The 12,343-nt window shown below is 40.4% G+C and overlaps 1 protein-coding gene across 4 annotated transcripts in view; it reads right to left on the bottom strand.

Annotated features, from left to right (window-relative positions):
- The window catches only part of PSD3 (pleckstrin and Sec7 domain containing 3), a 535,293-nt gene that overhangs the window by 383,368 nt on the left and 139,582 nt on the right, over positions 1 to 12,343 (bottom strand). For all 4 annotated transcript variants that reach the window (XM_058525349.1, XM_058525350.1, XM_058525352.1 and 1 more), the window contains exon 2: positions 8,900 to 9,008. In XM_058525349.1, the coding sequence (XP_058381332.1) occupies positions 8,900 to 9,008 (109 nt within the window). The remainder of the gene's footprint in view (positions 1 to 8,899; positions 9,009 to 12,343) is intronic.

The raw sequence follows: 12,343 nt of genomic DNA, 5'->3' as shown, positions 1-12,343 counted from the left end.
AGAAGTCACAACCCAGAACTAACCCAGAAGGCCTCAGTTATCCTAACAGTAGAGCCACAGAGAAGCTAAAAGCCCATATCTGGAATGGGAAGCAGAACAGATGTCACCGTGATTAAGTGAAGAATTACCTAGAGAACAGCTTCCCATGTTGGCCCCCCTCCCACGTCCCCCCTCTCCCCCCAGAGGCTTGCTGGCATCAAGGCACTTAGCCTGGGTATAATAGGCAGTCCACTCACCTGCCCCCATGCCAGTCCACACACCTCAGCTCACCTCACTGAGATTCTTCTTGGCCCTCCTCCATACACAGGGAACAGACCTGCTGGGCACATACTCCACACATACAGAGAAATTCTCATTATCTATATTTGGGAACTCAGTCATTCATTCATGTGTATGAATGGAGAAACAAACTCCAACGGACATTTGAGGAAAAACAGTGACTTCCAAGAGACGTTCCAAGATTTAATGAAACAGAACTGGTGCTGGATGAAGCAGAAATTCCAGAAACAGAAGGTAAGCTTAGAAAAAAACTCAAATTAATTCTTTAAAGAGATTCAAGATAATAACGCATCCATAAAAGAACAGACTATAATGAAAACTGGGTGATCAGAGAATGGGAAAGAGCTCTTGAAATTATAAATATAACTATCAAAATAAAAATTGTATTAGAAAGGAAAGAAGGTGATATTTTAAAATAGGAGAGAAAAATTAAGAGACATAGAAGATTAATCCAGGAGAAACAATACCCATCTAAATAGGAATTTCACAAGTAAAAACCATTAAAAATGTGGAGGGAGAATAAGCAAAAAACAATAGAACAAAGTTTCTAGAGCTGAGGAAAGACATGACTGAAAGGGCTCAACAAGCACCATGCAGAAAGAACAGTGAAGGACCCCAGCCTCCCCACACGTCGAGGCCAGGGTAAGGAGAAGGAACAGATCACGCACAAAGGAGCAAGCATCAGGCACCTCAGCAGAATGGATGCCGATGGAAAGTCAAGCCAGAACTTCAGAGTTCTGAAGGGAAATGGGCTGAACTTAGACCTCAATTCCAGGGAAATGAGCAATGACACAGGAAAACAAAATAGCAGTTTTCAGACATACAAAGCTTTAGGAATTTTACCAATCCCAGAACCTCTCTGAAAGTATTATTAAAGGATATACTCCAGAAAAAAAAAGATTCCAAGAATGAGGCATGGAATCCAAGAAGCAGTACATCTAATAAAGAATCCAATAAAGAATTTTGTTAAAGTCTAAAGAGAATAGCTGTATAAAGGCCTACAAAACTTTTGGCACAAATTAGAACAAGTTCTCAGAAGGTTCTAAGAAGAATGTCTTCAAGATGAAAATGAACTGCCAGCTACAAATACTACAGCTAAACCTAGCGATAAAGTGAAGACGTAACACTCGATGAGTAAATTACCACCAGCTGCTGCCCCTCCCGGCACTCTTCTCTCTGCTCTGGTTAGCTGCACTATCCTGAGCAGCATAGGTTAGGACATAGGATCTACTTCTCTTTCACTTCAGGTCCAACTACACTACTTGGATTCTGCATGCCGTAAATGCTGGTGCTAGGTTTTAAATTTTTAGAGTTAACCTGTAGTGAAAGCACAACAGCTTTTGTAACAGTTGCAGAACAGAGTATAAATGCCATAAACCTTGTGAAAGTAAAGTGAGATGGATGGAGGAGGCTTAGCATGGGAAGGAACGCGGGAGGAACTGGAGAGGCACCGTACTCTCATGCCACATGAGCACCAGGAGATGACTGCTTGGAATAGATGGCTTAAGAAACAGAGTTTCAAATATTAATATTTAAAAACCATAAATGTAACCAAATAAAAATACAACTTTTGGTATAGGGGGTGGATAGAATATGTGAGCCAAATTTCTCATTTTTCATATTATAGATACTTTTTAAATAGATAAGAAATACAGATGTATGCATTTTATCTACGAGGCAACTACCATAAAAGCTTAAAAAAATAAAAAACAAAAGTAGGAGGAGAAAGAAAAAATAGACAAAAAAAGCAATCATCAAAAGTCACTGGCGTTGGGAACAGAACTGGGGAGAGAGTGGCGGGGAGTCCTCACTTAGGATGAGGAGAGGGCTCCTGAGGTTTAGAGATCAAAGTGTCCAAAGGGCGCCCCTAGGAGAGGGGACCGCAAGCAGTAAAGAAGGTGACTCTCGCTTTTGGCCATGTAGACTTTGGTAAAGGTTATGTTTTTCAGATTATACACGTTTATTATTTTGATAATAAAAACTTAAAATTTGTATTTAAAATAAAAAATAAATGTCAACACCTGGGGGAGTAACAGCTAATCAGTCCCTTTTCCCTATCAAATATGGTGCAGTGTTTTGTTTAAGCTAACAATTACTCAATGCTGAAGCGGGTGTGGGCAATGAGCATGATGCACTGTGGAGGAGACTCTGAATGGCAACACGCTTTCCGTTAAAGCAATTTGTGAAACAGGGGTTTTAGTTTTGTTCAATACTCTATCCCCAAGACCTAGAACAATGCCTGGCACAGAGTAATCACTCATACATTTACTGAATAATGAAGAAACGTGTGTGAACATTTGGGTATGGAACATACAACAGAAAAAAGTCAGAAGTAAACTTGACCAAAATGGGAACATATTGCTTGAAATTATGGGTGCCCTTTTTCTCCCCTTCTTTTCACTTTTCTACAGATAACATTTGATAAGCAGGGAAAAAAAAGTTCATCAGTCCCCACCAAATGTAAATACAATAATGTGCACCTAACCCAAACATTTTTTTTTAATTTCACTATCTATATTTTTCATTTTCTTTAAGTTATACTTGGTCCTTGTTCAAATATGCATGTATCTACTTCATACTTGTCTTTTATCTTTTAAACAAACCTATTTTATAGTTTCAGAATATTCTATTACCTCTAGTTATTTGGGTCTTGATTTCCCTATTTGTTGTGTATGCTGACTTTCCCTCCCATACCATGGTGTATTATACAATGGTATAAACTCCCTGTAGTTTATATCATTTTATTGTGAGCTCATCCATTTTAGGGATTACTGATTTATTTCTTAATATGAGAGTCTTCCATGTCCTGAACTGTGATAGGGTCCCTCAGGGTGGTTTTGCATTTACTTCGGCAATACCTCGTGGGGTTTCACCAGTCCAACACCAGTCCTGTGTCAGTTTCTAGATACCACGTGAAGATACATATGGACCTCTACTCGTCTGTGCTGCAGGCTTGGGCTTCAATTCCACATGAGTGACTCTCCCCACTCTCAGCGCTCTGGAAAACCATTGTGTCAATCTCCACCACCCCCCCCACCTCCTCCCTGGTCTCCACCTGATTCTAAAGCATCTGAACATGTGCCCTTGGGAAAGTTCTTTAATATCTCTGAAGCTCATTTCTTCACCAACATATCTTTAAAAGTTTATAAATCAATAGAGAATACAGGAGTGAGATTTTGTAAACCTCCAAGAGTTAACATAAGAAGTTGATTCCCCTTCTCATAGCATGTCATAGGCCCTTTCACTTCCATAAGTCACTTGTCCTCCAGATAAGTTGAGGAACAGAGTCTTACTCTTCATCAAAGACTTTCTCAAGCATTTCTTCCTTCTGAATTTTGACCAAAAGAGAGAGACTGACGGACCTTGGCCATCTGATACTGCTTTAGGAACACTTCAAAGATGCACTTTCCAAAAATGAAGCCACCTCCTGTTAAAGGTACTTTATCTGACAAGTTGAGAAAAGCCATGCTGGTCACCTAAGTGCAGCAACCTAGAGAGGAAAGACGTGGTGAGTGGGAAGTCTGGGAGGCACTGTCCCCCAACCCACTGAGTACAGGCCTTCTGTCTAGCCCCAGGTGAGGCTCCTACGGTACCTCTTGGTTATCTCTTTGAAGTTCAATGCAGGTCCACAAATATTCCAACAGCTGATTGAAATAGAAGAGGGGAACCTGCCTCTGGTGATTCACTGCCTCCTCATGAAGTCACAGCACAAGTGATGTCACACATAGCTCAGAGCTTCTCAACAATTACCAACTACAGCTCTAGCCCTTGAAAAGCTCCTGAAAGCTCTGACAGCTCCCAGAAAGCAGCAGGGAACAGAGAAACCAGAGAAGCATGGTCACCTCTTTCCTTTCACCATAGAGATGAAAAGATAATGAGAATCCAGATCTTAATTCACAGCCAAGGGATTCTTCCCACCGTTCACATGTTCTCCCATACCCCATCCAACCCCCTAGGCTCTTGTCACTGATTCAAAATCCCTGCAATAAGCAACAGCTTACAAATAATCTTGAATTGTCTTCTCTAGAACCTCCCACCTGCAACCCAAGGTAAGTCTCCACTCAGTGGCAAAGTCTAAGTCTTCTCTCCCCATAGCAGCCACACTTCCCTTGGGCCTAACTGAGGATCATGAACCAACCGACCTCACCTGATCTGGCTGGATCATTACTAGGCTAGTATACCTCAGGTGATGGCGCCTGAGTACTACTGGGGATGCATTCAAAAGTCACTGTTAGCATTTCCATTTCTCCAGCAGGCTGTTTCCAGAGCACTTACACAGTTTAAGTCACTTATTTAATCCAATTTTCAAAAAAAAAACCTAAGTGGGAAGAGGCACGTCTGTTGATCAAATTCGAACAGAAACACTGCCTTATTCTACTATCTTTCCCTGTGGTTCTGAGTTCAGGCAATGTTTTGATGACAGATGAATGATCTATATAGGAAACTTCAAGAGCATTATTGAAATGATAAAAATGTGCCATCATTTCTTTGTGAAGATACAAAAACTTTCCAAAAGTCAATTTAAACTTGCATCTTACAATCCTCTTACAGTACATAATAGCTTCTGCTGCCCTGTTCCAATTTCCAGATCAATCTGTCTTGATTTATCTAAAACAGTACTTGTCAATTCCTTTCTGCTGAGTACCTGGATAAAATGCAAACTCTTTACACTGCCTTAGAAGGCCTTACATGATTTTGCCCCTTTCTAAATGGTTATCTTTCTAAACTTATCTCTCACCAGTATGCTTTTGCAAACCAACCAGGCTAGTCTCCTCCCTGTTCCTCTAACAATTTATCTTTTCTGCTACCACACCCTTCTCATACCATTCCCTCAATCTAAAATGCCCTCCCCCAAACTCTGTTAATCAGAATACTAGTCATTCTTTAAGACTAAGTTCAACTTCCACCTCCTCCATGAAATCATCCCCAGCACAGCTGAAAGCACTCATTCCCTCCCCACAGTCACTCAGAGACATGCTCCTCACTGACCAAAGAATAAGCTCCTGAAGGGACAGAACCATGTCCTCTCCTCCTCTGCACCCTCACAGTGCCCAGCACAGGGGACTAGCACACTGTAAGTGCTCACTGAGTGTATTTGTTCAATAAATGCATGTACACTTTGACAACTGCAGAATAACATCATACTAGAAACCGCACCAACCATTTTTACCAAAGCAAATAAGGAACCGAAGGCTTCAAATGTCATTTTGATTTACCTCAGGTACACAAAAAAAACTACTCAAAACTTATGAGTAAGGAAGACCCAAACTCACACACCAATAAGTCAGAGGACTAGGCAGACATCTGATATTGTCGCTACATTGTGAAGTAAAAATGATGATTCATCAAAGTCAAAAAAAGCTTAATCAGCACAAAACCACAATGCGGCATTCAAAGTTAAGGTTATGTTAAGAGGGAGTTTTAAACAGTCTTGGGGTGACTACAATCAGTATTCCCCACCTGAGAAATAGTGGATAGATTAAGTACCCCAAACCTCAAGTCCAGAATAGTTAGGTATTTATGCTACATGAAAAATAGCAAATTGGGACACTGTGATAAAAGCAGAATGATTTTTTTAAAAATAATTTAGCTGTTTTACGAAGAAGTGAAACTCTCACTATTTGCAGATGACATGATTGTATATATAGAAAACCCTAAAGAATCTGTTGGAAAACTGTTAGAAACAATCAACAACTACAGCAAAGTTGCAGGGTACAAAATCAATCTACAAAAATCAGTTGCATTTCTATATGCTAATAATGAACTAACAGAAAGAGAGCTCAAAAAGATAATACCATTTACAATTGCATCAAAAAGAATAAAATACCTAGGAATAAATCTTACCAAGGAGGTGAAGGACCTATACAATGAGAACTACAAGACATTATTGAGGGAAATCAACGATGACATAAAGAAATGGAAAGATATCCCATGCACGTGGATTGGAAGAATAAACATAGTTAAAATGTCTATATTACCTAAAGCAATCTACAGATTCAATGCAATCCCAATCAGAATCCCAATGACATTCTTCACAGAAATAGAAAAAAGAATACTAAAATTTATATGGGGCAACAAAAGACCCCGAATAGCTAAAGAAATCCTAAAGAAAAAGAACAAAGCAGGAGGCATCACAATTCCTGACTTCAAAACATACTACAAAGCAATAGTAATCAAAACAGCATGGTACTGGTACAAAAACAGACACACAGATCAATGGAACAGAATTGAAAGCCCAGAAATAAAACCACACATATACGGACAGCTAATTTTCGACAAAGGTGCTAAGGACATGCAATGGAGAAAGGAAAGTCTCTTCAATAAATGGTGTTGGGAAAACTGGACATCCACATGCAAAAGAATGAAAGTGGACCATGTGCTATCGCCATACACAAAAATTAACTCAAAATGGATCAAAGACCTGAAGGTGAGACCTGAAACTATAAAACTCATAGAAGAAAATATAGGCAACACACTATTTGACATTGGGTTTAAAGGAATCTTTTCGGATGACATGCCTACCCAGACTAGGGAAACTAAAGAAAAAATAAACAAGTGGGACTTTATCAGACTAAAGAGCTTTTATAAGACAAATGAAATCAGAATCAAGATGAACAAACAACCAACCAGCTGGGAGAGAATATTTGCAAAACATACATCTGACAAGGGGTTGATCTCCATAATATATAAAGAACTCACACAATTGAACAACAAAAAAACAAACAACCCGATCAAAAAATGGGCAGAGGAAATGAACAGACACTTCTCCAAGGAAGATATACAGATGGCCAATAGGCACATGAAAAGATGCTCAACATCACTAATCATCAGGGAAATGCAAATCAAAACAACACTAAGATACCACCTCACGCCCGTTAGAATGGCTATAATCACCAAGACAAAAAACAACAAATGTTGGAGAGGATGTGGAGAAACAGGAACCCTCATACACAGCTGGTGGGAATGCAAATTGGTGCAGCCTCTATGGAAAACGGTATGGAGATTCCTCAAAGAATTAAAAATAGAGATGCCCTATGATCCAGCCATCCCACTACTGGGAATCTATCCAACGCACCTGAAATCAACAATCCAAAGAGGCTTATGCACCCCTATGTTCATTGCAGCATTATTCACCATAGCCAAGAAGTGGAAGCAACCTAAGTGTCCCTCGACTGACGATTGGATTAAGAAAATGTGGTATATATATACAATGGAATACTACTCAGCCATAAAAAAAGACAAAATCGTCCCATTTGCAACAACATGGATGGGCCTGGAGCGTATTATGTTAAGTGAAATAAGCCAGAAAGAGAAAGACAAACACTGTATGATCTCACTCATATGTGGAATATAAACAAACACATGGACAGAGAAAACTGGACTGTGGTTACCCGGGAAGTGGGGGTGGGGGGTGGGGGGTGGGCACAAGGGGTGAAGGGAGTCATATATGGGGTGAAGGACAAACAAAAATGTACAACCCAAAATCTCACAATGTTAGAAACCATTAAAATATCAATAAAAATGTAAAAAAAAAAAAAAAAATAATTTAGCTGTTTTATACTTCATTAAGAGTCCCCAACTATTGAAATATCTAATAAATATTCATTAAGGTAAAAGGAATTATTAAATGGCTGCATATGCATTGCATTCTTACTATTCTCATATATTACAAGATCCATTATATAATCCCATCTAACATATAACTCAAAAATGTATAGTTATGGGGCTGGCCCGGTGGCATAGTGGTTAAATTCGCGTGCTCTGCTTCGGTGGCCCGGCGTTCAGGGGTTCAGATCCCAGGTGCACACCTACACACCACTCATCAAGCCATGCTGTGGCAGTGTCCCACATACAAAAAAATAGAGGAAGACTGGCACAGATGTTAACTCAGGGACAATCTTCCCAACCAAAAAAACAAATGTATAGTTATTATTTGACCTTTTCAACTGAATAAACACTAAATTAGATCAGATTTCTTGTCTACCCAAAACAGAGATCAGTGTCAGACAGTGACAGAGTTGAGGAGAGTCAGGACTGCACTTCTACATGTCAACTTCAAAGGTCAGGAATACGATGATGATGCTTACGATAAATAATAAGAGCAGCAAACACTTTTATAGCACTTATTACTTGCCAAGTGTGGTTCTGAGATCTCTGCATATGTCAATTAACCTAATCTTCAAAAGAATTCTGAGGTATGTATCACTATAATCCTATTTTACAGATGAGAAAACTGAGGCACAAAGAGATGAGATAGTTACTAGAGGTCACACATCTCATAAGTTACAAGGCCAGAATCCAAACTCAGCAAGTCTAGCTCCAGGGCCCAGGCTCTTCACTACATGCAACAGCCCCTCCAGTCTAACTCCCCAGACAAGGCTGAGTACGTTTTCTCCACCTGCATCGCTGCCTTCCTACCCCCGTAAAACCTGTTCACTTTATTCATCAAAACAATCTTCCTAAGATGGAGAATTCAGAAATAAAGGACGTGATTCTTCTAGCCTGTTCTAGGTAATTTCATGTCGGTTCTTGGTTTGAAGAATTCCCAGCTTCTGAGATTTGAAATTTCAGTAGCGCTTCCTATCTGTTACCTGAAGGAGGAGGGTAGGGAAACACTTACTAGTATCTGGAGTTTTCTCTTCAGATCTGCCAAATAAAAATTCATATTTGGCCTTGGCAACACTCTGGGAATGTGCTGATGCACTGTTAACCCAAAGAAATGTCTCTGCCTGCAAAATTAGAACAAAACAAAGACATCATTAAAAATACAACATAAAGCAAACCAACCAACAAGAGAATGGTTAAGCAATTATGACATATCTACTTGAAAGAATGCTATACAGCCATTAAAAATGAAACATGATAAAGATAACATGACAAAAATCAGAATACAAGGTGATTGCTGCAAGATTACAATTATATAAAAAAGATAAAGATATGAACATCTATAGGGGTACAGGAAAAATATGAAAAGTTTGGCTTGACTGGGGGGCAGAATTATGGTGGAATTTTTTAAAATTGTTTGTTACGGGGGCCGGCCCGGTGGCGCAAGCGGTTAAGTGCGCGCGCTCCGCTGCGGCGGCCCGGGGTTCGCTGGTTCGGATCCCGGGCGCGCACCGAAGTACTGCTTGGTAAGCCATGCTGTGGCGGCGTCCCATATAAAGTGGAGGAAGATGGGCACCGATGTTAGCCCAGGGCCGTCTTCCTCAGCAAAAAAAGAGGAGGATTGGCGGATGTTAGCTCAGGGCTGATCTCCTCACAAAAAAAAAAAAAAAAAAAAAAAAATTGTTTGTTACTTTTCTGCAACTAGAAAGCTGTATTTTATTTTTAGATGGATCATTTTCCAAATGATTATCATTACCCACAGCCCATAGCAGGAATACTTTTGTGTGTGGGTTCTGCTAAAGTATGCCAACAAAAAGTGGTCTTCACCCAAAAGAGACCACATTTCTATATAATCAGGAACACCATTCAGCCAAACAGGGCATAGAAGAGAAGTGTCAGACATCCCATTTATACTAATTGTCCTAAATTTGAGCATCTGCCCCAATGTCCTTTGGAATTCCTAAAAGTCCGTTATTTGAGAGAAAAACCACAAAGGTGACTGTGAAAGTGGTTCACATCATGAATCTGAATTCTATGACCTTCTTCCTGGGTGCTTTAGGCAATTCTCTGGCCTGGGATTAATTAAAAATAAGTAACAAGGTAGAAATTTCAAAACACAAAGAAATTTGAGCTAGTCCAATCAGGAAGTCATTCTTCTGCCTCTTTACTCTGAACTCAAATATTAACCAGGATCCAGACATTACCCACACTAGTTTTCACATTCTAATCATGAAACATCTTTTCTCATGTCTGAGCAGCAACTAACCATTCATCTTAGGAGAGAGGAACATGAGGGTTTTATCAGCAACCTGGCAACTACTTCAAAGAGGGAAATTTTATGACTTCTAGTATGTCCTTTGGAGCAGAAATGATTGACTAGTGAAAGGCCCATGACTGGGTTATGGGTAACTCCATCACCCCCCTGCAGATAGGTTCAGTGGGCAGGCCTCTCTTTGTTTTCTAATACCAATATCAAAAGAGCTAGCTTGCACAATTTTGAGATAGCAATTTCTTAAAATAGCATTACAATCATTTAATGTTCATAATGTATAAAATTTATCTTTTTGGAAAAGGTGCACACTTATCTTGGAGTTATGTGCTTGATAATCACAGGTTGTTAATTATCCTTTTCCCCAGTAGAAGGAAATATTAATTTTTTGATGTGTTTAGGGAGCTTCACACTGGTAAAAGAGGAACTTGGTGCCCTAATTTAGGTAGAGTGGTTAGGGAAGGCTTTCTGAGGCACTAATACCTGCAGTGACAAGAAGAATGAGAAGCTGGGGAAGGACAGAAACCTCCATCTAAGCATTGGGAGGGTCATATTTTCACGGCATTAAAATATGAAAGGGCTAGGCTATTCAATAACAGAGAGAAGGCCAATGTGACCACAGGATAGTGAGTAAAGGGGCAAGTTTAGAGACTGAGCGGGAGAACAGCCCAGGCAGGAAGTAACGTTGACGAGGAGGTGGCGGCCAAAAACACAGGGTATGTAGGTCAAGGAAACCTTTGATGGAAAGCCAGTGAAGAATTTTATTTATTTATTTTTTTTGTGAGGAAGATCAGCCCTGAGCTAACATCCACGCCAATCCTCCTCTTTTTGCTGAGGAAGACCGGCTCTGAGCTAACATCTATTGCCAATCCTCCTCCTTTTTTTTCTCCCCAAAGCCCCAGTAGATAGTTGTATGTCATAGCTGCACATCCTTCTAGTTGCTGTATGTGGGACACGGCCTCAGCATGGCCGGACAAGTGGTGCGTCGGTGCGCGCCCGGGATCCGAACCCGGGCCGCCAGTAGTGGAGCGCGCGCACTTAACCGCTAAGCCACGGGGCTGGCCCAAGAATTTTAAACATACAGTGATTCATTAACATTTCAAAAAGATCATTCATTTACACTTTCAAGCAATCATATGGGTGTTACAGGGACAATGGACTAGAGTGCGTCAAGAGGAAGCAGAGACACCAGTTGGAAGCCCAAGTACAGAATATGGAAGCTTAGAGAAGGATGATGGCAATGGAAATAGGCAGAAGTAGATCATCTGAAATATATTTCAGAGGGAATATCTATATAAATTTTCTGATAAACTGAATTTAAGGAAGGATGGAAAAGGAGAAATCAAGAATAATTACAGGGGCTGGCCCAGTGGCATGGGGTTTGCAGGTTCAGATCCCAGGTGCGGACCAACACATCGCTTGTCAAGCCATGCTGAGGCAGCCTCCCGAATAAAGTAGAGAAAGATGGGCACGGATGTTAGCCCAAGGCCAATCTTCCTCAGCAAAAAGAGGAGGATTGGCATTGGATATTACCTCAAGGCTAATCTTCCTCACCAAAAAAAAAAGGGGGGGGGGAGAATAATTACAATGGAAAACATTTACTAACCACTTAGTCCGGGTCAGTCACTGTTCTAATGCAATACATGGGATACCTCACTTAATGCTCAGAACAATCCTATGAGGCAGGCACTACTATCATCTCAGTCTCATAGGTAGAGAAAAGGAGGCAACGAGCAGGTAAGTAATTTGTCCAAGGTTATACAGCTAGTAAATTGTGGATCCCAGATTCAAATCCTGAACACAGAACCCATGACCCCGAGAATGACTCCCACAAATCTGACTTGAGGAACTGGGTGCATGTACTGAGATGAGGGAGACTACAGAGGGAACATTACCAATAGCTTGGATTTGGGCTTCCAAGTGACCTCCAAGGTCTCAGTAAAACAACAGAAAAGAAAATTCTAAAGAAGAAATCCATTACTATGGTGCTAGAAAATAAGAAAAGTTGCCACCGATGAAGCACTAGTTTTAAGAAATTTCAGGAAGATAATTTTTTGGCGTACAGTCTCAACTTAAAGCCCGAGAACAACTCTCCAAAGAAAGGTTCCTCTTGAGCAAGGGTTCTTAACCCCAGTTCCCTGGGGCTCTGTCTATAGAATTCTGGAAGTCTGAAGTTAGATGGGGGAAAAA

The sequence above is a fragment of the Diceros bicornis genome, chromosome 29 (genome assembly GCF_020826845.1).
Source record: "Diceros bicornis minor isolate mBicDic1 chromosome 29, mDicBic1.mat.cur, whole genome shotgun sequence".
Taxonomy (NCBI): domain Eukaryota; kingdom Metazoa; phylum Chordata; class Mammalia; order Perissodactyla; family Rhinocerotidae; genus Diceros; species Diceros bicornis.
This window is presented reverse-complemented; position numbering and strand designations above follow the sequence as displayed.